Source organism: Spinacia oleracea, chromosome 2 (assembly GCF_020520425.1).
Source record: "Spinacia oleracea cultivar Varoflay chromosome 2, BTI_SOV_V1, whole genome shotgun sequence".
NCBI classification, from domain to species: Eukaryota; Viridiplantae; Streptophyta; class Magnoliopsida; order Caryophyllales; family Amaranthaceae; genus Spinacia; species Spinacia oleracea.
This window is the reverse complement of record NC_079488.1, coordinates 102,833,505-102,859,559: the sequence shown is the minus strand read 5'-3', so window position 1 is coordinate 102,859,559 and position 26,055 is coordinate 102,833,505. Positions and strand designations below refer to the sequence as shown.

Genomic DNA, 26,055 nt, shown 5'->3' with positions numbered 1-26,055 from the left:
GATAAAAGTCAGCATCCCTTTAATTTGTGTTGGAAAATGACACACCTGCAATACTATTTGGTTTCTTTACCCAAATTGAATTTACGGTTTTCACTAGCTAATGTGTACGTACATACTTTGATCCTCTACGAGTGTCATTTATTCCTACTCTACTATACTCTTCTTTTTTCTGAGTTGTTTGAAACAAATTACGGAGTAGTATTAAAGAGTAGGAAAGTAGAAAAAATAAAAAGTAGCATAGAGAGCTGAGTTACGTTACTCCCGTTCTAATCAACTCTACCTACAATGGCTACAATCCTACGATACTCTCCTTTGCGTGGAAGTATTGTTTGTTAACAATCTTGACATGATCATCATACATAGAGAGCTAGCTAGCCAAAAACTAGTGTGATTGCTATATTCACAAGTTGTTTACCCTAAAATTAGAAAAAGAAAAATACTTATCTTCCAATATGGTTCGAATTTATTCATCTTTGGATGGTCTCCCTTGAAATCAAAGCATAATTGTGGGGTTTCAATTCTCTTATGTGAAATGGGTCCCATGATATTGGATACTAAAAAGGAAAGAGATCATCTTAATTAATCGTGTTTTATTTATTTCCTTCTCTTTGATTTTTGGATAGAGTGGTTCATGTTTGTCTTATGTAAGTTTGTTATGAATTAACTAGTCTTATATGCACGCGATGTGTGCGAGATTATATAAAAATTCAAAATTGTATTGCATAGCTACATATGGTCAGGATTTAAGTTACACAATGACCGAAACACATACTAAATGGGATGATATAGAAGTGCAACTACAAATTAAACAGTCACTTACAAAAGACCAAAGAAAGAGTGACAGAAAATTAAACCTCCTACAATGCTCATGATCAGAAATAATCAAGCAACGACAAAATAACCTATGAATTATCCGTCACAACAATACACTTCGTCAACCCCCATAGTAACCTCTTTAGCTTAAATTTCAATATCTCTTTGTGATTGACTTAATTAGTTATGAAGTATTACAATAATAAACAACCCTCAAGTTCTCAACTAATACTATTTATCCAACACTCCTACTCATACATAGAAGTTCATGAAAATACACTATTTCAGAAACCAGGAACACTTTAATATCAGAAGGATTCCTCTCCTCAACCATCATATCCCTGCTTGAAAATACACAAAAACGACAATCAAATAAGTCATGCAAACAACAGCTAATAAGTCCACTACGATCAGTCCTGCAAATGACTTAGGATAGCAAGCAACAACATCTAATAAGTCCATTACTACACCTCCACAACCTAGCTGATCAGAATTACAGTAAATTCAATGGCACAATTAAAGCTAATCAGAACAACTAAACTAGACCCGATATTGCTTTTTCTGTTAATTTGTTAGCCATGTATATCAATTCGCCAACAAAGAGACATTGGAATGGAATCAGACATTTATTCTGTTATCTACGAGGAAAACCAGAACTTGATCTACTCTATCAGTCGAGAAAAGATGATACTCTCATTGGATATGCAGATGTTGAATACTTATCAGATCCACAGAAGGCCAAGCCACAAATGAATATTTGTTCACTTACGGAGGTACTGCAATATCCTGGAAATCAACGAAACAAACATTGACCACTACATAAACAAACCATGCGGAATTGATTGCTCTTTATGAAGCCGGACGAGAATGTGTATGGCTTAGGTCAATGATCAGTAATATCCAAGAAGGATGTGGAATGAACTCAGTAACAGAAAATCCTACCATCCACGAAGACAATACTGCATGCATCGCACAAGTAACTGAAGGGTACACCAAAGGTGATCGAACAAAACACATATCTCCAAACTTGTTCTTCACACACGACCTCCAGAAAGACGGAACGATAAACGTCCAACAGATTCAATCGTGTGACAATCTTGCAGATTTGTTTACCAAATCTCTTCCTTCAAAGAGGTTTGAGCAGTTGGTACACAAAATTGGAATGTGTCGTCTTCGTGAGCTATATTAAATTGAGGGCCGGGGGAGTATTATATGCACTGCACTCTTTTTCCTTCGACCAGGTTTTTATCCCACTGGATTATTCCTGACAAGATTTTTAATGAGGCAGTATACAAAAGCATATAATCACAAAACTAGTACATCGTTAAGGATGTACATCCAAGGGGAAGAGTTAAGATTTAAAATATTTACACTACAAAAGGTGAATGTCCAACTTAGTATTTAATGTATGAGCAAAATTTCTCGCCTCCTACTCTAAGTAAGCTAGCTAGTAACTTGACATTTAATAGTGGTATCACCACTATAAATACCAATGCAATTCTGATAATTTGGAGTAACTCATACGAGTAATATATCTGTTTTATAAACTTCCTATCAAATAGTAAAAACTCTTAATTTCTTTCCATTAACTCGCAACATAGCTCAATATTTGGTAAAAGTTAATTATCCAAAACACAAAATTGTTGCAAAAAGAAAGTACTCCGTAGTCCGTATGGCTTTTACTTGGCAGTTCCAGTTGACAACTTGTCATGAGTTAAAAATTCCAAACACAAAATAAATTTGAAGTCCGTTCGGATAACCCAAAGTTACAGCCCAAAGAAAATAGGAAAAGCCCAATTCGTTTCCTTTTTTAGGGTTTATCTAATATTTTGTTTAAGTATAAGCCCAAGGACACATACGTTTCGCACGCTCCCATTCTCCTCTCTCTCTGTCTCCTCGATCCAGATCCTGAACCAACTTAGGGTTTTTGCGTTTCCGGAACCAGATTTCAACAATCTAAACAATGGCGGACGACGATTACAACGATTTGGACATGGGGTAATGTTTCCGTTTTTTATAAATTAGTTTTTGCGGCTTACACACTATGTTTTCCCTCTTCTGATTGCATTTTTTCGTGGTAATTATTATTCTAGGGTTTTGCCGAATTAATGCAACTGAATATCGGATATTGTTGGTATCATCGTTTAATTGGCGCATTTTACTGTTACTCATTTGTTTTTAATCGATATACATATTTGATTTTTTAGGTCTTATACGTTTTCTATAACTTTGCAATTTGTTTTGTTTTTTAAGTGGTGATTTGAACATTTAACATTGTTGTGCAAACATTGAAGATTGTTTAGAAGTAGGTATTTGAAATTTGCTTATAAGGATAGCGAAAGCAGCTCCGCTAAGCTAAGTATTTTAAATGGTTATTTGAACATTTAACAGTGTTGTGCAAACATTAAACACTGTTTAGAAATAGGTATTTGAAATTTGCTTAAAAAGGATAGCTAAAGCAGCTCCGCTAAGCTAAGTATTTTGTTGTTGGTTAGTATTGCTTATTGAATAAGAATGTGTGGTTTTCAGCAAGTAACATGAGCCAGAAGTTAAGCTTAATAGCTGGACTTATATCGTAAACCGGCCATTAATTTTGGGGAGTTCACTAGTTCAGATTGTTTAAATGTGTCTTTGTTCATGGTGTATCTGACGAAAGTAACCACCTTTTTTTTAGTCGCCCTCAAATGAAGGAACTTGGAAGAAAGAAAGACCCTAGTTGCCTAGTCTAATCCTTTTTTCATGTATTGAGTTGATTAAAACAGTTTTTGTGATGCGATGATGACAAATGGCTAATCCCAGCTCTTTGAGATCTTTTGTAGGTCTGGGAAAATAACTATGTTCATTTTGTCTGAGCGATAGAGTGTATCCATTTGACATACCACATACCGTTTCTATAAAAGAAGAAAACAAATGGGAAACTTAATCTTTTATTCCTCCTGAACAAACAGGGCAATTGGATAATCAGTTAATCTGTTTTTATCTTATCTGTTGTTTTTAACAGTTTTTTGGCGATGCAATGATGACAAATATCTAATCCCAGCTCTTTGAGATCTTTTGTAGATCCGGGAAAATACTATGTTAATTTGTCTGAGCTTTAGAACGAATCAATTTGCACAAACCTACATCCCTCCTCACAAAAGATGAACAGGAGTGTGGAAACAATTGAACACACTAATGCTGCACTGCGGTTTCGTTCAAAGTTTTTCAAAATTAATAACACCGTTTTCAATTCTTCGTAAAAACAAACATGGCGAAAGAAGACCCCCTAAGGCTCTAACAATATACACTGTTTTAAGTTGTATTTTAAAATGTTCTGTGATGCAATGATGACAAATATCTAATCCCAGCTCTTTGAGATCTTTTGTAGGTCCGGGAAAATACATATGTTTATTTTGTCTGAGCTTTAGAATATTATCCATTTGAAGAGGGAAAAAAAGATATGAGAAGCAAAACCAAACTTTAGTTGAAATGTGTGTTCTTTCGTGGTTTTTTAAATAAAATAACAATGTTTTCTCTTTTCACAAACTAACGCTTCTCAAGGACTCTGATGCACTCTTCGTTTCTTAAATTGTTCTTTAGAAGGTTTTTGTGATGCCATGATGACAAATGTCTAATCCCAGCTCTTTGAGATCTTTTGTAGATCCGGGAAAATACGTATGTTCATTTTGTCTGAGCTTTGAACATAATTCATTCACATCAGTAGCAAAATTCACTTGGAAGTTGGAAGCCTTTGCTCACTAGTATTATCATTTATCACAGTTCACAAGCCCTAATGAAATGTGTGTCCACTATTTTTAATTTAGTGAACCCTTTTCATCCCCCTATGAATGAACACACATAGAGAAATTTATGAATCTGTTTTCATTTATTGAGTTATTTTTTAAATGACACATGCTAAATCTCATCTGTTTGAGTTCCAGTGGGGATTTGGCAAAATTTTTGTTTTCTTTTGTTTGTGTTATATCCTATCCACATATCGCACATACTTTCTGCTTAGGAAACAATTGGAAACATTATGTATTTATGTACTGTGTGCAATTAAGGGATGCTATTTATTCTTAACATGTGCCTGAAATTTGTTTTCTGGATTGTATTGTGTGGTGTGTACAAGACCTACCGTATATTTGGATTGACGGGAAGTCTAAAAGTTCCAATTCACTGATACAAAGTTGGTGTGTTACTTTTTCAGGTACGAGGAGGAGCCCCCAGAGCCTGAAATTGAGGTAAAGAATGTTCAATTGTATGATTTTGTTCTTGTTTCATGGTTGTAAGTATGTCTGAGTCATCTTAATGTGGCACTGCTTTTAGGAAGGAGAGGAAGGAGAGGAAGTACAGCCAGATGATGAATTGAATGATCCGGTTATAGAAGGTGAAGATAGAGAAGCGGAGGCAAAAGAGAAGCTGCAAAGGAAGACATCTAAATACATGACAAAGTATGAGCGGGCTAGAATTCTAGGCACACGTGCTCTGCAGATCAGGTTTGTGGAAATAAGACTATCAATTCAGTTATTGTGATGGTGATCACTCTATAATTATGGAATAATGAAAGCTTATAATGTTCTGTAGTATGAATGCTCCAGTGATGGTTGAGTTGGAAGGTGAAACAGATCCACTTGAGGTGATTTTTTTCCCTGGCCCTCTTTATATCTGACCCTTTTCTTATTGTTACTTTGTCAGTTGTCGATAACTTATTCTGAGGATGATTGTGCTTATTTTATGGCTTCTTAGCATAGTTGGTATCTTGATACGTATTATTTTGAGAGGTAGATGGTGAGAAATGCCAGTGGTTTGGAATGATGTTAGGAGATCTTTCAGTTCTTAATAATTGATTTGCTTTTTGGATCAAGAATAATGTTAGATGATGCTTCATTTTGATAATCTGATAGAACTGTAGACGAGTTGAGAGAGCAACACAAAGGAACAAGGCATATGTGGAATGCGTTGTAGTTGCCTCGGCATTCTATGTTTGTGTTATTGGTGGGGAGATAGGGGTTGGGTTTTGGGAGAGGGAAGAGACTTGTTAGCCATGAGAGCACATTAATATATTGAAATGTAGGGCAGGGATAACAGTGAATTTTTGCTTCTTGGTGCAATTGTTTGTATCAGACATTTAAAATTCCTTAAGCAAGCTTCTGGGTGCATGCTCTAACTTGCCTGTTCTCCCTTGTTAATACTAAATAGTTTCCGCTTGTTTATGTACTCAGTTTTCAGTACACTGGCTCCTTTTTCTTTTTTCAACTTCACCCTTAGCTACTCAACTAGATCTCTCTATAAAGGGAATATAATGCGGTTGAATCATGCAAGCTTGTTGAGAAATGAACACTTGTCCACCAGATAAAGTTATTCACTAATTTAAATTTGTTCGTGGAACTTGTTGAGTGGCAACCCTAAGTCATTTTTTGTATTGAATTTTGAGTTTCCTAATTTTGGATATTTATATAGATTGCTATGAAGGAGCTTCGACAGCGCAAGATACCATTCACCATCCGTCGTTACTTGCCTGATGGAAGGTACTTTTTTTAGTTGGATGCAATATATCTTCACCATTTGTTGTCCAACTCTGTTACTAACACGAAAATAGTGAATGATAAATTTGACTGCTTTAAAAAAAATGTACAGTTATGAAGATTGGGGAGTGGATGAACTGATTGTTGAAGATTCTTGGAAGAGGCAGGTGGGAGGTGACTGATAATACCAGTGTTACATCTGAAGTCATTGCTGTGTGGGTTACTTCAGTTCTAGATTGCAGGACTTTTGTTTGTCTAACATACTCGGCCTCGTAATATGTGGATATATGATTTTGATACTAAACGTATACTTCTCTACTGTATTGTCTCCGGATTATGTGCGTTTGTGAATATTCTGTTAACTATGATCAATGTAGTACTTCTTCGCTGTGTAGTTGCAATAGCCTAATTCTTATTTCTTCCCCTTTCCTTTCCTATGTGTTTCTGTAATGGATGTGTTTGTACCTGATTTCTGATCATTGTGCGGGAAGTGTGCATTTGTAGGGAGGGATGATATCAGGTAACTCGACTGACTAATGTTTTCCGTAACTTCCCAAAGTATTGAAGTAGTATTTGAAGTTGGACTTGTTTTTTCCATGCTTGTTGATTGAGCTTTATTGGTGAACACTTCATATATAAAGCCCCTAATTTTTGGTTGGTGGTGTTTTAAGCCTTGTGCTGTTTGGGTTTTATCTATGTATGTGCCTTTTGCGTTTGTACTTTAACGGCCCGTTTGGTAGCCGATAATAAATGGTGAGAACGGGAATGAATCTTAGTGTTATTTGGCTAAGAAAATAACATCACAATGTCCATGGTAATGAAATTTTGTCACAAGTTTGGTGTTTTTCTTCATAAATTTGCATTCCCACCTAATACCACTTTTCAAATTTTACTTCGTGTTGGTAGGTGGGAATGCAAATTTATGAAGAAAAACACCAACCTTGCATTCCCACACCAAACTTTCTTCATAAATTTGCATTCTCACCTAATACCTATCACACGAACACGAGCTGACGTTGGTTGCTCTTCTGTGATAGGTAAAGTTGGTAGTGAATGTACTCTGAATTAGTCTAGTGTCCTATGTCCAATAAAAAATTAAAAATAAAATTAGTCTAGTGTCCTATGTCTAATAAAAAAATAAAAAATAAAAATAGTCTAGTGTCCTTTCTTTGCTGACTAGAATTTTGTATATCCACTTATCCACTTGTTTAAGCATTTCAATACTTTAGGTTTAGGTTTGGTTTGTTGGGGACCTAACTTGCTACTAGAAATTTACATGGCCCTTGAGTTTTCTTTGTGATTTTGATGAAAGTTTGTTGTTTCTTTTTGCTACAATTGGACCTACGTGTATGGTAAGAAATTGACGCTTTCATTTATATATTTTTCGATTTGGCGAGAGTGACACTTAATTATTGAAAAAAGAGCTAATGTATTTCAAAATTTTGTTAATGAAAGAGACATTATATTAGGCCTCCAATCTTCGAAGTAAATGGCTACACCTCTAGTGGATCAAATTAGGTGGCCTTTACATTTCGATATCATATAGCTATCAATCCTTGAAAAAAGAATCTTATTCGATGTTGTAGACAATCGAATAATTTTCGCTTTTCTTTTTAGATGTTGTTTCTCCATAAGTGGGTTATATATTAGTCATACGTCATGTTCTCATTCACCTGATATGTTCTGGTATGCTCTAAAAGGTTTAATTAGTTTGGTCCTTGAGTTGGATCAAGGATGAAGGTTGAGGTGTCGCCGGTGGTATGGGTGCAGATGGCATCATGTCGATGTGGGTGGTGGTGGTTTGATTAAATGAAAGGTTAAAGATGGTGAAAAAGGTGGTGATTAATGCAGATGGTTGAAAAGGAGTTCTAGGATATGATTAAGATGATTTCTTAGGAGATGATCTAGGGAGAATCATGGTAGACGAGAGTAAGATTGTCTTTCTATTTGTTAATCAAAAAAACAAACGCCTTCTAAAATTATAAATAGTTCGTATTTAGGTGTGTGTACAAATGTGATCGTTTTTTTTTTTTTTTTTTGTTATGCTCATTTGCCTAGATGTCTTAATTTAATTTGGAGCATTGTATTGTATATAGTTGGCAGAAATTTAATTTTGTGGGCACAAGGCTTAGGCTGGGTTATTTTGGGAAAGTTTTTGTGTATAATATTTGGGGTTAAGTGTTTTATCTCTTCTGAAAGGGAAGATATTTTGTTGAACGGGTTGTTTTGGGAAAGTTTTGTGTATAACATCTGGGTTTAAGTGTTTTATCTCTTATGAATGGGAAGATATTTTGTTGAACTTTATGGCTTCGGCTATTTAATATAATATCTAGTCTTCCGTAAAAAAAAAAAACAAAAAACAAATGGTGTAAGATAGAATTTCTATCCCAAGTTTTGGTTACCATCTATCAAAATTTTAACAATTGTGTTAGTTGATATTTACTGTGCATACAACTATGAGATAGATACATATACATGGACACATTTATAGAGTTTTAGAGCATCTCTAATGGTTGTAGTTAGAGACTAACTTGAAATTTATAAAAGTTTCTACTTTCAAGCTAATAGTTAGACCATATATTGGAGTAGAAATAATATATTAGTTTGGCCAAACAAATTAGCTTAAACAAGCTAATTGAATTTGCTTGACAACTAGCTCTCAAAAATTGCCAAATAATTAATTGACAAGTGAAATCAATTTAAATAACAAGCTAGTTACTAACCATTGAAACTAGCTAGAAAATAAAATAGCTTAAAATCTTATGTGACTTAACATTAGCTTGCCACTGAAGATCTCTATAGCGTTCCCCTCATAAAATGTCTTTTCTTAATTATTTTTTTATGAGTCAGCTTACTAATTGATGGTTTCCTGTTTTCTTGATGACAAAGCATGCCATGTTGGTGAGGGTTGAGACATGTCACATTTTTATACGAAGTATTTTGTGGAGTATTTTATGTGGCTCAAGTGTGTTGCTGACTAGTCACCACGTCAAAATTCAAAAAATAGTAAATTATTCAACTTTTTTGTTGTTAAAGTTTAAACGAAACAATTATCAGAGTAGCTTAGATCATGCTTGGGGAACAAATGTTCCCCACTTCTAGATCTTTCAATTAATTATGACTAAGAAAGATTAAAGTGAGGTTTAATTAATTTGATTCAACTTATTTTCGGAAAATGTTTGGTTGATCCTAAGGGTTGGCAACCCCTAATATACATATAACATAATATAATATATAAATATAATTAATTGGAGAGAGAAAGTGTTGTATGTAAAGTTTCAATGCATTTGTAACCAATCAAATTTCAATGCATTGGTTTAAGATAAAAAGTTCAAACAAAATAAATTCGGAACCTTACAAGATTTTTCTGATATATATTATATTATTTTCAATCAAGAGGTTGAATTACTATAATTATTAAGTAACCATTTTTTATTAGAAAGTATTAGGAGCGTAACTGAGTCAAGACTCTCAACAAATTAAACAACTTAGATTCAGACACAACTCATTTATATTCGTTTATTTAATAAATGAGACGAGTTTGAACACAATTTGAAGCTCGTTAAATAAATGAGTTTGAAGAAAAACATACTCGCTCAGTTAAGTTCATGAGCAACTCGTTATTTAAGTTTATGAACAACCTCGTTTATTTATATACAATTTTGTGTTATAGATAAAATCACATATTTGACTTTTAACCTCCCAAAAAACGAAGTGTAGAATAAAAATAACATATTCGACTTTTGATATTTTCAAATGTTCAGAGTTTAAGGCTCATTTACAAAAAGAGTTCGCTAATATATCGACTCAATTAAAAAATGAGTTATTCACAAACCACTCATGAACTTAAAAGTTCTGTAATAAATCGAGTTTGTACAAATTTTTAAGCTCAGTTGAATACTCTAGCTCGAGCTAACCTAATCTAAATGAACATGAACAAGGTAATATTCGATCCAGCTCATCTCAGTCTAGCCCTAAAAAATAGCATAGAAGTGCAATTGCTGGTAGCACTTATCATTTTGATCTGAAGACAAGTGCAACATTTCCAGTTTGCTAATATTGAGAGAGATTGCTCCAAGCTTTTCTTTCATTCATTTCATCATGCGGCTCAATGAGCATTACAGCAGCATATATATGACAACCCTAGGTATTCTTCCACCAATAGAAACTAGGACACCTATCACTATTCTAGAATCAACCTAGAAAGAAACAAAGTTACTGCTAAGCAAATAAACAGATGGCAGCAAGGCTAGTAAAAACGGCTACATAGTACAGAATCGCATGTTCTGATTTAGGAGCTGCTGAGTTGGCTTGGGAGCACACCAAAGTTCACCTGCTACCATGTATACTATCCTCAATACTCCCCCTCAAGCTGAGAGTGAAGAAGCAGACTGAACTCCCAACTTGCTGAGAAGGTGTTGGTGTTGTTGAGAAGGAAGCAGTTTGGTGAATATGTCAGCTATCTGTTGAGAAGATGGGACATAGATAGGCTTGATCAGACCTTCAGAAGCTTTTTCTCTGATGAAATGACAGTCAATGTCAACATGCTTTGTCTTTTCATGATGCACAGGATTGGCTGCAATAGCTATTGCTGCTTGGTTGTCACACTTGATTGTAGTGGTGTTGAGATTCTTGATGCCTAGGTCTCTTAGAAGTTGTTTTAGCCACATTACTTCACACACAGTGAGAGCCATGGACCTGTACTCAGCTTCTGCACTGCTTCTAGCTACAACAGATTGTCTTTTGGATTTCCATGATATGGGAGAGTCACCCAAGAGTATGCAGAAGCCAGATGTTGATCTCCTAGTGGATGCACAACCAGCCCAATCACTGTCACAGTATGCAGTGAGATTAGTGTTGGACTTGCTTGCTAAAAGGATCCCTTGATCAGTACTGTTGGCTAGGTACCTGAGCACCCTTTTTGCTGCTTGCATATGCACTGTAGTTGGTTTGTGCATGAACTGACTCAAGACATGAACAGTATAGGCAACATCTGGTCTAGTGAGAGTGAGATAAATCAATTTACCAATTAATTTCTGATACATTTCTGGATTGATGAGAGGGTCTCCACAGTCAGTAGTGAGTTTTGTTTGGCTATCCATAGGAAGTTTTAAGGGTCTACACTGCTTCATATGATATTCTTCAAGAAGGTCCATGACATATTTTTTCTGAGATAGGAAAATTCCCTGTTGAGTTCTGTCAACCTCTATTCCAAGAAAATACCTGAGTTCTCCCATATCTTTCATGTGGAATTGAGATGACAGGAACTCTTTTGTATCATTGATGGCTTCCATATTGTTTCCAGCTAGGACAAGATCATCAACATAGACCAGAAGGACAGTGAAGGTGTTTCCACTCTCCTTAGTGAAGAGAGAGTAATCTGACTTAGATTGGATGAAGTCAAATGCCTTTAGAGCTTGACTCAGTTTGGCAAACCATTGCCTGGGTGCTTGCTTGAGTCCATATAGTGACTTGATCAGCCTGCATACCTTGTTTGAGGTGTTCACAGGGCATTGCTCCCCCTCACTTTGAACTACAATTCTGCTGCCTTTTTCAGTGTAGCCTGGTGGAAGTTTCATGTAGACAGTTTCCTGCAAATCACCATGCAGAAATGCATTCTTAACATCCATTTGGTGAACAAACCAGTTTTCTAGTGAGGCAATAGCAAGCAAAGATCTAACAGTAGCCATTTTTGCTACTGGGGCAAATGTCTCATCATAGTCAATTCCATATTTCTGTCTATTCCCTAGAACTACAAGTCTACACTTGTCTCTCTCAACTCTACCATCTCTGTGATATTTTGTTCTGTATAACCATTTGCACCCTATTGCCCTCTTTCCAGGTGGAAGATCAGTGATTTCCCAAGTGTGGTTTTCTTCTAAACCATCTAGCTCTTCATTCATAGCATTGACCCATCTTTGGTGTTTTACAGCTTCTCTGTATTGAGTAGGGACTTGTTTTTTTATAAGTTTGGCTAGAAAACATATGAATTCAGCAGTGGCTTGGTTTTGAGCAATAGTTTGGATTTTTGTGGGTTTGATAAGGCAAGCATAGTTGGCTACATGGTAGTCACTATGCCAGCTAGGTTTTTTGTGGGGTCTAGTGGATTTTCTGGCTACAGAAACTGTGGGAGTGGGAGGTGAGGTAGGTAAGTTAGGTACAGTTGTGGTATTGGTTTCAGTGTTTGGTGGTTCAGTGTCAGTTTCAATCCAGTCATTGTGGTCCATAGAGGTAGGGTCCACTTCATCAGCTTTAGGTTTAAACACTTTGTATGGGTAAATGTGTTCAAAGAACTTTACATCCCTACTTACAACGGTTGCATTATTGGTGAGGTTTAGTAATTTGTATCCCTTTTGAGTAAGAGGGTATCCTAGCATCAAGCAAGGTACTCCCCTTGCCTTGAATTTGTCACTGACTCTATCTGGATTACTAGCCATAACCAAACAACCAAAAGATTTCAAATGATTGTAAACTGGAGGGGTTTTGTGTAGTACCTCATAGGGAGATTTGTTCTCCAACAGTGTAGATAGCAATCTGTTGGTGATGTATGCAGCAGCCAAAACACAGTCTCCCCAGAATTGCAATGGTAATCCAGCTTGGAACCTTAAGGATCTTGCCATCTCCAGAAGGTTACTATGTTTTCTTTCAGCTCTTCCATTTTGTTGTGGTATATCCACACATGATGTTTGATGAATGATCCCCAAACTGTCAAACAAAGGTCTGCAATGTTTGTCATCAAATTCTAGAGCATTGTCAGATCTAATTATCTTAACAGACTTGCTGAATTGAGTTTTACACATGTTAACAAACCTCAGTATTGCTTCATATGCATCTGATTTATGTCTGAGAAGGTGAACCCAAGTGACTCTTGAGTGGTCATCTACCATTGTCAAGAAGTATCTGTGGTTCCCTCTTGATCTTACTCTGTATGCTCCCCAAATATCAATGTGTACAAGACCAAACAGCTCACTTGCCCTTGACTTGCTGATGTTGTATGGTAGCTTTGTGAGTTTTGCCATAGGACATGTGAGGCACACATCAGTGCACTTGTCATTGAAGCCTTTCAACCCTCCTATTTTGCTGATTTTCTTCAGTGGAGCATGTCCAAACCTGTGGTGCCACACAGTGGTAGGACTAAGAAGAGGTGCATCAGGTATAGTGTTTGGTAGAACAAACTGTGTGTTTGTGTCAGCATTCATAGCATTTCCATCTGCTTGACTTGTTGTTTTCCTGTGAGTCAGAGTTTCATTGAGATCACACAGTATTTGTTTAAGAGGTTTGTTGATCAGATAATACAGTCCATTTTCAGACTTTCCTATTCCCTTGACAGCATCAGTGTTTATGTCTTGAATGAGACAGAAACTTGAGTAGAAGTTCACCTTGCACTCTGCATCTGTTGCCAACTTCTGAACAGATAGTAGGTTGTGCTTGAATTCTGGCACATACAGAACATTCTTCAAGCACATATCATTGGCTAACTGCACCTTTCCACAGTGAGAGATTACAGAGGTGTGACCAGTAGGAAGGTTGATCTTTTGTTCACTTCTGCTTTTCTCTGCATCTTTGATCATGTCAAATGATCCTGTCATGTGATCTGAAGCTCCAGAGTCAATGATCCATTATGTTCTTATGCTATCTGCAAAGTGACAGCTCACCATACCAGCATAATTTGTGTCCATATCTTCTTCTGAATCTGAGATATTGTTTGTTTTAGAGGGAGTTGGGAGCAACTTCATCAGTTCTGCAAGTTGTTGAGTGGTGAAAGTGTTGTTTGTGTTAGAGTTGGAGCTTGAACTTGCATGCCCTTGAGCATTAGCTGCAGTTCTTCCACCACCCCTTCCATTTCTGCCTCTATTCCATCTACCTCCTCTTGAATTGTTCCCAAAATCTCTATTTTTGCCTTTCTGATATTGATCTTTCTGTCCTCTAGGATGCCAACTTGGGAATCCCACAACTGACCAACACTTGTCTTTGTTGTGACCATTCTTCCCACATGCAGTACAAGTCTCCTCACTACCTTTGCTGTACATAGCTAGTGGTTCAGCTTCTTCTTTTACAGGTTTCAAGATCTCTCTCTGAGATTCTTCCTGTTGTAATGTACTGCAAGCAGTGTCAACAGAAGGCAGTGGACTCATCATAAGCAGTTGGCTTCTCAATGCTGCATAGGTCTCATCAACTCCATTCAAGAACTGAAACAGTCTCTGCTCTTCTTGCAGTTGATTCAGTTCTCTTATGAAGGCATTTATCTCTTCTGTCATGGTTGTAATAGGTGGATAATTTTGTAGGGACTCTAGTTCTTCCCACAAGCCTCTCAGATCTGTGTAGTAATCTGTGATGGGTTTGCCATGCTGCTTAGAGTCATAAATTTTCTTGTTTAGTCTGTATTTTCTGGAACCATTTGTCACTGAGTATCTCTGGTCAAGTTGAGTCCAGATTTGAGCAACATTTGTTACAAACATAATAGACTTTTTGATGGATTCATTCACATTGCCAATAATCCATGATATTACCATACTGTTACATGTATCCCAATGTTCCTGTTTGACTGCATCACTAGGATCTCTTTTAACTACACCAGTTAAAAATCCTAACTTTCTCTTAGCAGCAAGAGTGATTTCCAAAGATCTTTTCCATGACCTATAGTTAGAAACACCTTGAAGCTTTTCTACTATGACAGAGTTGCTACCATCAGAAGGGTGAAGGTACAGAGGACTGGTGGTTTCTATAGTAGTCATATTTTGATTATTTCTAGACCTAGATCTAGGCATATAACAGTAATCTCAAACTATTTAAATATGAAAAATCGAAGCTTTAAGCATGGAGCAATTTCAGAATACTATCTAAGAGCATAAATGAAAGCAAATCATGGAAACAGAGGTGTTTTTGAGCTCAAACCTGATGCTCTGATACCATGAAGACAAGTGCAACATTTCCAGTTTGCTAATATTGAGAGAGATTGCTCCAAGCTTTTCTTTCATTCATTTCATCATGCGGCTCAATGAGCATTACAGCAGCATATATATGACAACCCTAGACATTCTTCCACCAATAGAAACTAGGACACCTATCACTATTCTAGAATCAACCTAGAAAGAAACAAAGTTACTGCTAAGCAAATAAACAGATGACAGCAAGGCAAGTAAAAACGGCTACATAGTACAGAATCACATGTTCTGATTTAGGAGCTGCTGAGTTGGCTTGGGAGCACACCAAAGTTCACCTGCTACCATGTATACTATCCTCAATATGATCTCTGTCTCCCTCTCTAGAAAAAAGCACTTGGCATTTTGAATTATATACACTATAAAATTATGCGTTATTAGAGATGGATTAATTTTGAGACGGATACTATAAGCATCTCAAATTTGAGACGGAGTACTAAAATTTTGTCTTTAAATTAAAATTGAGATGAGATTATATATGGAGTTTCAAAAATTCCGTCTTAAATTTGTAATGAATTTTCCAAAATTCCGTCTCAATTTTTTTTGGAGATGCCCTCCGTCTCAAATCCGCCTCTAATCATCATTTTGATACAAATTTGGACTATTAGAAATGAAATTCAATTCTTCGTCTTTAAAAATTAATTATTTTGTAGTGATATAATTTGGTTGGATTGGTCCATTTGACTACTTATATTAAAATAAAGTATAATACGATGTTTAGATAGTGAACATTATTTTCTTTTAACATCCTAAATTATTATTTAAAATGCTAAGTGATTCAATAATGGGCGTTAGTAGTTGAGAGAGGTTCAGAAGAAAAAAAAGGTTTGAACTTCGGGCAATCCAATCTTTTAATAGGGGTGTTTGTTTGAGAAAATGATTGGAAAAGACTAAAGAGGCGTGAGTGAAAAAAGCTAATTCTGAATAAACTTCTACAAAGTGACGAGATTGGTTAGTAGGTTACAAAAAGGTTTGTAATATTTATTGTAAATGACTACTCAGCTACTCTATATAAAAGTTTCTCGTACCTAGGAGTTCTCAAAATCTATCAAGGGTTTTCAAAATTTTCTTCTACCAATGTCGTTATAGGTCATTTTTATACAACAAAACAACGATCAACAATATACTCTGTAATAACAAACTACCTAAGGGTTGACTTAGGCTACGTTTTGTATTATTCACCATATTTTTACTTATTTAAGGAAAAATAAGTCCAGACAGATAAAATAAGTTTAAGAAAAGTTAGGGTTAACCAAATACAACTTATATGGAGTAACTAAAATAAGTTCTAATAAGTTCATATCAGATAAGTTTATCAAAATAAAGTGAAAATCAGGTGAATAAAATAAACTCTTACCCGGGCCTGGTTTTCACCTTATTTCAGTACCTTATTACTTATTTCAAATCAGATCAAATTAGAAAAAATAAGTTCAAATCATTTATAATAATAATAATAAATAATAATAATAATAATAATAATAATAATAATAATAAGGAATAATGGATTCTAATAATCCAACCTTTTTCGTTTCTCTTTTACTAATCCCACGTATGGCATTTTGTTTTTGTAATAATCCAACATTTTGGACATATTTTCTTTTAATGGTCCTTTATGACCGTCCACCTAAAGAACGAGTTAACTTTTTATTTTATTTTTAAAATACTTTTTCACCCACAACTTCACCCACCAACAATTATCCAGATCATGTCAAGATCAGAACTGATCTATCCAGATCATGCTAAGATCAAAATCGATCTAGATCGATCTATCCAGATCATAATCGATTGTTCTAGATCATGTCCAGATCATAATCAATCTATCTAGATCATGTCCAGATAATACCTCATATGATCATATCAAAACCGATCCTAAATCATGACTAGGTTAGAACCGATCTTTCCAGGTCATGTACAGATCATAACATATATGCCCAAATCAAAATCGATCTATCCAAATCATGTCTAGATTAGAATCGATTTGTTAGATCATGTCTAACTCATAATCAATTTGTCTGTGTCCAGATTAGAACTAATCTATCTAGATCATGTTCAGATCGAATCGATATGTCTAACAGATTTGTCCATATCAAGTCCAAAACATAACTCATATATTTAGATCAAAATCGACCTGCCCAAATGTTGTCCAGATCATAACTCAAGTGTTTAGATCAGAACCGATCTATTTAGATAATGACTAAATTGTCCATGTCTCCAGATCATGTCCAGATCAGAATCGATCTGTTCAAATCAGAACCCATATGTCCAAATCAAAATTGATTTGTCGAGATTACGTGCAGATTAGAATCGATATGTCCAGATCATGTCTAGGTCATAACTGATATGTCCAGATCAGAACTCATATGTCTAAATCAAAATCGATATGTCAAGATCATGTCCAGCTCAGAACCGATCATGTCAAGATTAGAAATGATCTATCCATATCATGTCTAAATCAGAATTGATGTATCCAAACCATGTCAATATCATAACCCATATGTCCACACCATAATTGATCTATCCAGATCATGTTTTGATCAGAACCCATTATTCGGGACAGAACTAATATTTCAGATCATGTCCAGATCAAAACTCGTATATTCAGATGAAAACTGATATGTTCAGATCATGTCCAGGTTAGAACCCATACATATGTCCATATCTGAAATAATTTGTCCAACTCATAACCGATAAGTGCAGAACATGTCCAGATTTCAGAGATGATATTTCCAGATTATGTCTATACTAGAACCTGGATCAGAACCGATATGTCCAGATCATGTCCAGACCAGAATCGTTCTGTCCAAAACATGTCCAGATCAGAACTGATCTGTCCAGACCATAACCGATATATCTAGATGATGTCTAGGTCTATCTAATATAAGGAATAGTTAAATCATGAGCAAAGTCAAATAGATAATGTGTAATTTTAATAACAATATTATAAATATGAATAACATTAATTTTACCTGTAAATCATTTATTATTAATAATTTTGATTTTTATTTAAATCCTAATTTTGAAAAATCATATCAGACAATATTAGATAAGTTCAGTTCAGATCGGATCATATTATATCAGTTCAGATTTGACCATATCATATCAGATAAAAATAATAACTTTAAATCATACTCCCTTCGTATTTTAAAAAAGAGACACACTTTCTTTAAATGACCATATTTTAAAAAAGGTACAGTTTCCTTTTTGACATGCTTTGGTCTCCACTTCCTATTATATTAATATTTCTATCTTTTTTGTGGTCCCCACACTTACTCACATCATCTTTTAACTATAATAAATAATTCATCAACTATCCCACTTTCATCTTATTTTAATAAATTCAACTCACTTTTCTAAAACTATGTGTCGATCAAAGTGTATATCTTTTTAAAATACGGAGGGAGTATCAGAAAAAATAAGTTCATATCAGATCATATTATGATAAATAAGGTGAACTAAATGAGGTTTTAATAGAGTTATTATATTGTTAGATACAGTTCTTATCAATAAGTGAAGTTGATCGATTCCTAATAATAGTAGTTTGTAGTAGCTAGATTCTAGTAATCGAATATTAACATTTCCAATAATGAACCTTTAAGCCTAGTTGGCAATTGGCATAATAAGCATGTTCACTTTATGGTATTGTGTTGTAGAGAAATTAAGGTGGTGGCCAAAAGTTCCTTTGGCTTAAAACTAAGGTGAAAAGACACCTCGATGATGTTAATTAGGAATAAAGTGAATAATACTCCAATATTGAAGAATAAATTAAAATTATGAGTGGTTAGATTCTTTTTTTCACATGAAAGCAAAAGGTACCATTAAAATAGACCAGAGAGTTGGAATGTTGTAACTTAATCATTTTACTAATTAAAACGTAAGTAATTGGGTGTTATGAATTGGATAAGATCGTCCAAGTTTTGTATTATTGGGTCAAATAGTTGCTTAGATTCGCCACATAAAACGTTTGACATTTATATGAAGTATTTGTATGTACTGATGTTGCCGCGTTGTATATATGCGGGGTCTAGCCTCAATAATGCATAATATGCGTGGCATAGAAATATTTAAAAGGTGTGTAATTACGTACATAAACAAGTTGGACGGCCGTAAGTTTAGTACTTCCTCCATTTCTAGATAGTTGCAAAACATTTTTAAAATGAAAATATTACAATAATTGCAACACGTCTAAAATAGAAATATTTTTTTACCTAAAGTTACAACTTTACACCTAAGATGAAGTAAGTAATAGGAATAAAGTGGTTGTGGCCCCACTCAAATACCACTTTCTTAATTACCGTGTAGAGGGGTATGTTGCAACAATAAAGAATCGGAGGAAGTACTTCATGAACTGATGAGTATCCACGGAGTACTTTGTATGTTGAATTAAACGGTTTTTTTTATGAAATACCCGAGTTTTGAAAAATTCACCAACTGTCCTTTGAGTTTCCCTCATACATAAAATATCTCTATTTTAATACTTAATACCCAAATATCCCTTAATAACGTCATCAATCCTAATTAACCTAATTAACACTTAATGAACAACTAAACCCTTAGTCAAACCCAGCCATTAACCCCTAACTCACCCATCCATTAACCCACTAACCCGCCCATTTTTTTCTTCCTTTCCTTCTTTCTTCATTTCTTCCCCATCCTACTGCTGTCTTCCCTGCAATCAAACCTAGAAAATTGACCAACTAACCCCTTCTTTTCCTCACCACCACCACACACCGCCACTGACACCGAGGAAGAAGGAAAGGGCGAGCACCAGTGACTTGCGTGGGTGAGTATGGGCGAGCACCGACAGGGGGGATTCGGTTAGCATCGACGGCGTGCGACCGGCGAAGCCAGATCTACATCTGGTGGGCGAGGCGAACTCAACAACGAATCCGGATATGCTTTTTTCCCTGCAAGGCGAGGCGCGCGACCGATGGTTGAGCGATCCTAGACGCATGTGAGTATGGATCTGCATTGGGTGGGCGCGCGTGACCGGATATGTTGCTTTGTTTCTCGCAACGATCTGGACGTGCCTTTGGAGCGCTCGTGCACGTTATGTGCTCTGGCGAAGGCCTGGAAAGGGCAAGGGTGTTACTCGTGCAGGCTGGTGGCGATGGCGGTGGCGGTGTGTGGTGGTGGTGAGGAAGAGAAAGGGTTAGTGACTCGGTTTTCTGGGGTTCATTGTAGGGATGGAAGCAGTAGAATGGGGGGAAAAAGAAGAAATAAGGAAAGGGAGAAAAAGTGGGTGGTTAGTGGGTTAATGGATAAGTTAGCGGATGAGTGATTTAGGGGTTTATGGGTGGGTTGGTTGATTCATTAAGTGTTAATCGTGTAAATTAGGATTGATAACATAATTAAAGGGTAAGTTGAGATATTAAGTATTAAAAGGGGGTATTTTATGTAGTATGAAAACTCGAAGGGCAGTTGGTGAATTTCTTCAAAACTAGGAGAATTTCATGAAAACACCCTAAATTGAAATATATTGGTTTTTTTTGGATTTGTTGGTACTAACACGAAAAGTGGAAAAAACAAAAAAAAACATCAGAACTCCTAAACCCAGGTCTTAATTAAAGTCTTAATTAAGAGTTTACACTTTCATATGATCATTATATTCTCCTTCAACATGTTTGATTTAAGTGATCCTTGAGATAAGTTAAGAGGGTCCAAGCTTCATAGGCCAACTTACCAAAACAATAGATAATTGTTGTTTAATTATACTCCGGAGTAATATATTTAGTACTACTTAGGCCTTAGCTAATTGGTAAAGAGAAAATAAAAAAATTGACATCATCTAAACAAACGAAAAAGAACTAGCAAAGAAAATAAACAATAAAACAAGTAAATCTATTATGGTTATAGCTAGATAGGAATTCGAGCAAATTTGAGTCTTCGCAGCAACTCTTACTACTTACTAGGTTGTGTGCCAGCTGAACCTGAGACCAGCCAACCTTGTAGACAACACAATTTTTGAAGGATATTTTCATGTTACGAATCTTGTGGAGTATCCATTTCATTTGAATGTTTTGATTTTGAAGGTTGTTTCCTACTCCGTATGATGGTGGAGTGTGTTAAAATAATTATTGACTGAAGCAATATCATTAGAAATATCGTACATAGTAAAGAATCCAATCTTGAATTAATTTACAAGTTCACATTGAAATTTGAGAGGAGACCCAACGATCAACTCATCCATGTCTATCGCGTGATTGTAAACATACGGAAAACGTGTTGTATTTCTTCATACATAACATTCACCTGAATCTCTCTTGAACATAAATTGGCCTTTACAACAAGACTCCCTTTAATGATTTTCCAAAGGAAATGTTTCCATTTTGGAAGGATGGGAATAGATCAATAGACCAAAGTGTTTTTTTTTTATAGAAATCCTTGAAGATCGAGGTTCATATATTATAGTCTTGATCCAATTATTGAAGGTAAGCGTAACCAGATTTGAGTGCGAAGTTCCCGGTTCGGCAGGCCAAAATAAGAAATCTGTTTGCTGAGAGTCAAGTAATTATATTGATAGAATCTTACGTGCATCATTAGACTCAAAACACTCCCATACCTTCACATCATTCCATTTTCTTCCGTACTTCATAAGAAAGTCAAATACCTTCCAGTTTTGTGCATTTACATGTAGCACATTTAAATAACGGCAACTTTTGTGTAAGACAGCCTTACCGGAAAGACCACTTTGATTGTTTAACTAATTGATTCCATTTCTTAACTAATTGGTTACATTGCTTAATTAATTGATTCAATTGCTTAACTAATTAATTCTTTTGCTTAACTAATTGGTTTCAGTGCGTAACTAATTAGTTCAAGTGCTTAACTAATTGGTTCTATGGATTAACTTGTATGATACCAATGTGGTCTTTTGTGTAAGACCGCCTTATAGAAAAATTTGTACTGTATTATTGATGAGTACCGATTTTTGTTGCTGGCTTAAAAGAACGCAATTCTAGGAAATAATCAAGCTTGCCACTTTTTCAATCATGAACTGAAAATATTTTTCCCTATTATATCAATAGGAACCCCAAAATGAGGTTGAAACTGGTCAACTTGGGGCCTAAGGAGAATAGTTTTAAGCCTGATACCAATCTTCAGTCGTACACAGATTGTTCGGGCTAAACTTAACAAAAGATTTCTGCAAATTAAATTAAGCCATTAGACATAAAATATCGTAGAAACGTGAAAGAATAGAAACCAAATTTCAAGTCCTTCATCCGCTGCTTTGAAGAAAACCATAACGTTGTATGCGAAAAACAGATACTTCGTATGAAATACAAGATCCACAACGGAACATCTTATGGTAACGTTTGTGAAACAAAAAATGAATTAAATTCTCTCCTTAGTACTATGTATTTCTTTTAAAAGGATTAAGGGAAGAGTCTATACCAAGTTACCAACTTAAGATCACATCGTAATAGGGGCCAACTCTCAAACTACATATATGTATTTGATTAATAACTAGTTTTTGGCGTCGGGCGATGTCCCGAGTTACTACATTAGTAACAGTCGTATTTACTTAATTTTTTTTTTATTTTGTAATGATATATAACATGAAACATGTAATAACTTAGTGATAAAAAAATTATTGTTTAAATTCAAGGTCGGAGGTTCAAACCTTAAACAAATCATATTTGACATTTTTTAATATATAGTATAGATGACGTACAAGTACTTCATAATTAATTATCAAAAAATAATGAGATACTTCATATTATCATTAACTACAGAGTATTAACAATGTAATATTGTAATGTAATACAATGTAATATTATTGTTACCATAGTACGGAGTACTATTTTAGTTGGTAAAAAAAGAGGTGTTGTATATGTGTATTATTAACCAAGATCTAATTTGTGGCTCTCTTGTGAAAATATCATGATTCTAACAAGCGCACGCGCGCACAAGAAGAAAAAAATAATAATCCAAATGTCCATTTGCATGATATTTTTTATATTTTTTGATGGAACAATTACATGATAATAGTGTAATACAATAATTAATTAGTCTATTTATTGTATCACTTCAAAAATTAGTATCCACATAAATCAAGTTATATATAGGATGTCGGCCTCCTTATCCGAGTGTGAGCGTAGATGTGTGCCTAAGTAGTTGCATACCGCATACGTAGCGTGATAAAACAGTCTGCTAATCTAGTGCACTTCATTTCATTCTGATTTTCACTTTTTAAAAAAAAAACTTAAATGTATTACTCCATCTGTCCCTTAATACTCGCACCGTTTTGACTTTTCGCACTATTCACATAATTCACTTTGACCCTATTTTATTTCTAGTATATGAAAACAAATGTGAGTATATGATATATTGTTGGCTTCATCTTAATATATATTTTCAAAATATTAATATTTTTACAAGTTTTTATAATATGTAGTTAAAGATATTGGTAGTCAAAGTTGTGTATTGGCAAGCGTGCCAAGTAGAAACGGTGCGAGTATTAAGGGACGGAGGGAGTATAACTTATTTGTATTATAGATGGTACTCCCTACGTCCAAGAATACTCGTACGCTTTATCTATAAAGTCATTTCGAAATACTTGTCCGGTTTCTATATTTAGCATATATTTGTTCTATTTTTAATTTTTTTATCTCACTTACATAAGGTCACACTTATATAACTAATATCATAAAAATATTAATTAAAAAAGTGAAGGTCCCACTAATACTTGAGTGGAACTAATTTTTTCAACTTATCTTATTGGAACTTATTTGGAGAGCCCCTTCCTACGCATTGGGCGGAAAAATCTAGCCATCCATCGTCCGAGTATCGAGGTAAGTGAAAATAAAATGTTTGGGCTCCCAATTGATTCTCAATTGGGCCACTAAGTCCAAAGCCCAATGGCTCTAAACAACAACATCAAACCTACCAATGGCTATTCAGCCATCCATTAAGGCCCAAGGCCCAATAACAATAAGTGACCTATGGGCATTTATTATGCAAACACTATAAATAGGCCGCCAAGGCTCACACCTCAAGGTACGTCGAATTTACCGCCTTAAGACTACTCTTCTAGAGAACTTCTCTCTAGAATCCGAGCATCATTCTTACTTAGGCATCGGAGGGGCTTTCCTCGGAAACACCCCCGAGGCTAGTAACTTTGCTATTGTGCAGGTGAATTCGGACTCCACTCATTCAAACAAGCAAGATCTTCAACACATACAAAAGGGCCTTCATTCGAAGCCCATTGTTTCCATCTTTACAACACCGGAACAATTTGGCGCCGTCTGTGGGGAAGAACACTTCAAAGCCTTTGAAAGACATCAACCACCTCTTTCCGCGAAAATGGTGAATGATGTTGTTAACAATGACGACGATATGATGGTGCGGTCAGATTCAGAATCTGACCAAGAGGGGCACCCTCAATCGATGGCGAGGTCACAGCCAAGCAGAGCTACGACCGCCACAAATGCAGGACCTCCGATTCCAACTAGGGAAGAGCTCACTGCGGCCATGACCATCATGCAAAACTTCCTCTTCAATGTGAAGCAGCAAGGACTGGCAAACGACCGCAGAGAAGAGAGGAGGACCAGGCGAAGGCTGAACGAGCCACCCAGTGCGGAAGTGTCCAGACCCGAACGAGAACTCCTTCCCTTGACAGGAACACACTTGACGTCGAGGTGGACGGAAAGCACGTGGGACACCCAAAAAAGGGCACAACAGCAACCAGATTGGTTTGCGAGACCATCGCCTACTCCAACAGCTCTCCAAAGCGAATCAACTACTCGTAACACTCGGATCCGAAGCTCGGTGCTCAGCAGGTTGAGGCCCTCGGTCCACTCAAGGTTAAGACCTTCGATCCACACGAGACTCGGGGTAGGTGAGTCGAGCAGATCTGGCGAACGACCCGAGGTCAGTAGCCGAGAAAGAAGAAGAGACAGGAGGCATGATCGAACCCCTAGCCCCCATCGTACGCCCGAACGTTCTAATCATAGAACCTCGGCAAACGAAGGCATCAGGGCTAGACTCGGGAAAAGAATCATGACTCCTACGTCATCCCCTTTCTCGGACGAGCTAATTATGGAAGAAATACCGAAGGTAAGACTGCCAGCTCACCTAACCTACAGCGGAATCACAGATCCGAGGGATCATGTCATCTCCTACGAGCAGCAAATGTTCTTGAGTCCCTACTCCGAAGCATGCTGGTGTAAATACTTCCCAACCACGCTAACCGGAGTGGCGGGAGAGTGGTTTAGATCGCTGCCGAAGGGATCGATCAAGAGCTGGAAAAAGCTGAAAAAGATATTCTGCACACAGTTCGTGAGCAACAATCGCCCCGAGCGAACCACAGCAGAACTGACCTCAATCCAACAAGAAAGAGACGAAAGTCTGAGAGAATTCATGGCCAGATTCATGAAGGAATCAACAAACATACCAAACTTGCAGCCAGACGTGGCCATCTTCGCCTTGAAGCACGCGCTCCAGGAAGGGAAGTTCCGTGACGAACTCTCAATGAAGAACCCCTCCAGAATAGCTGACATGCTCCAAATGGCTGACGCGTTCATCAGAACCGAAGAGTTCAACAAGGCCGCTGCAAGATTGAAAGGATCGTCGGATCCGAGAGACACAAAGAATACCCAGAGCAAGCCCGAGGGTAGCTCAAGGAAGGGGAAAGAGAAAGTAGGAGCTAGAGAGATGAGCCCGAAGAAAGACGGGAGAAGGGGTGAACTTCAACCCAAGTACACCAACTACACTCCACTAGCTCTGCCCCGAAAGGAGATATTCAGCCTCAACAGAAATGACGAAAAGTGGAAACTACCTGGGAAGCTCAAGTC

General features: G+C 36.3%; 1 protein-coding gene and 4 non-coding genes across 6 annotated transcripts; all 5 read left to right on the top strand.

Annotated features, from left to right (window-relative positions):
• The first annotated feature begins 2,329 nt into the window (after positions 1 to 2,329).
• Positions 2,330 to 6,714, top strand: LOC110799567 (DNA-directed RNA polymerases II, IV and V subunit 6A). 2 transcript variants are annotated; one of them, XM_022004838.2, is made up of 6 exons: positions 2,330 to 2,811; positions 5,003 to 5,036; positions 5,122 to 5,291; positions 5,380 to 5,431; positions 6,256 to 6,323; positions 6,433 to 6,714. In XM_022004838.2, exons 1-6 carry the CDS (start codon positions 2,777 to 2,779, stop codon positions 6,500 to 6,502), a joined length of 429 nt encoding a protein of 142 aa, XP_021860530.1. In that variant the 5' UTR covers positions 2,330 to 2,776; the 3' UTR covers positions 6,503 to 6,714. The 2 variants fall into 2 exon arrangements, with proteins under 2 accessions (XP_021860530.1, XP_056693545.1); XM_056837567.1 differs by having other exon boundaries at positions 2,654 to 2,811; positions 6,395 to 6,714.
• LOC130468381 (small nucleolar RNA snoR69Y) lies at positions 3,579 to 3,674 on the top strand. Its single transcript, XR_008928769.1, has one exon. It is a non-coding gene; the product is annotated as a small nucleolar RNA snoR69Y (small nucleolar RNA).
• LOC130468383 (small nucleolar RNA snoR69Y) lies at positions 3,818 to 3,912 on the top strand. The gene has a single exon (XR_008928771.1). It is a non-coding gene; the product is annotated as a small nucleolar RNA snoR69Y (small nucleolar RNA).
• LOC130468380 (small nucleolar RNA snoR69Y) lies at positions 4,127 to 4,220 on the top strand. The gene has a single exon (XR_008928768.1). It is a non-coding gene; the product is annotated as a small nucleolar RNA snoR69Y (small nucleolar RNA).
• Positions 4,400 to 4,494, top strand: LOC130468382 (small nucleolar RNA snoR69Y). The gene has a single exon (XR_008928770.1). It is a non-coding gene; the product is annotated as a small nucleolar RNA snoR69Y (small nucleolar RNA).
• Positions 6,715 to 26,055: the final 19,341 nt, after the last annotated feature.

Coding starts and splice junctions, on each gene's coding strand:
- LOC110799567 (XM_022004838.2), top strand. CDS start 2,777: ATGGCGGACGACGATTACAACGATTTGGACATGGG. Junction 2,812..5,002: donor TACAACGATTTGGACATGGG/GTAATGTTTCCG, acceptor TTACTTTTTCAG/GTACGAGGAGGAGCCCCCAG. Junction 6,324..6,432: donor CGTTACTTGCCTGATGGAAG/GTACTTTTTTTA, acceptor AAAAATGTACAG/TTATGAAGATTGGGGAGTGG.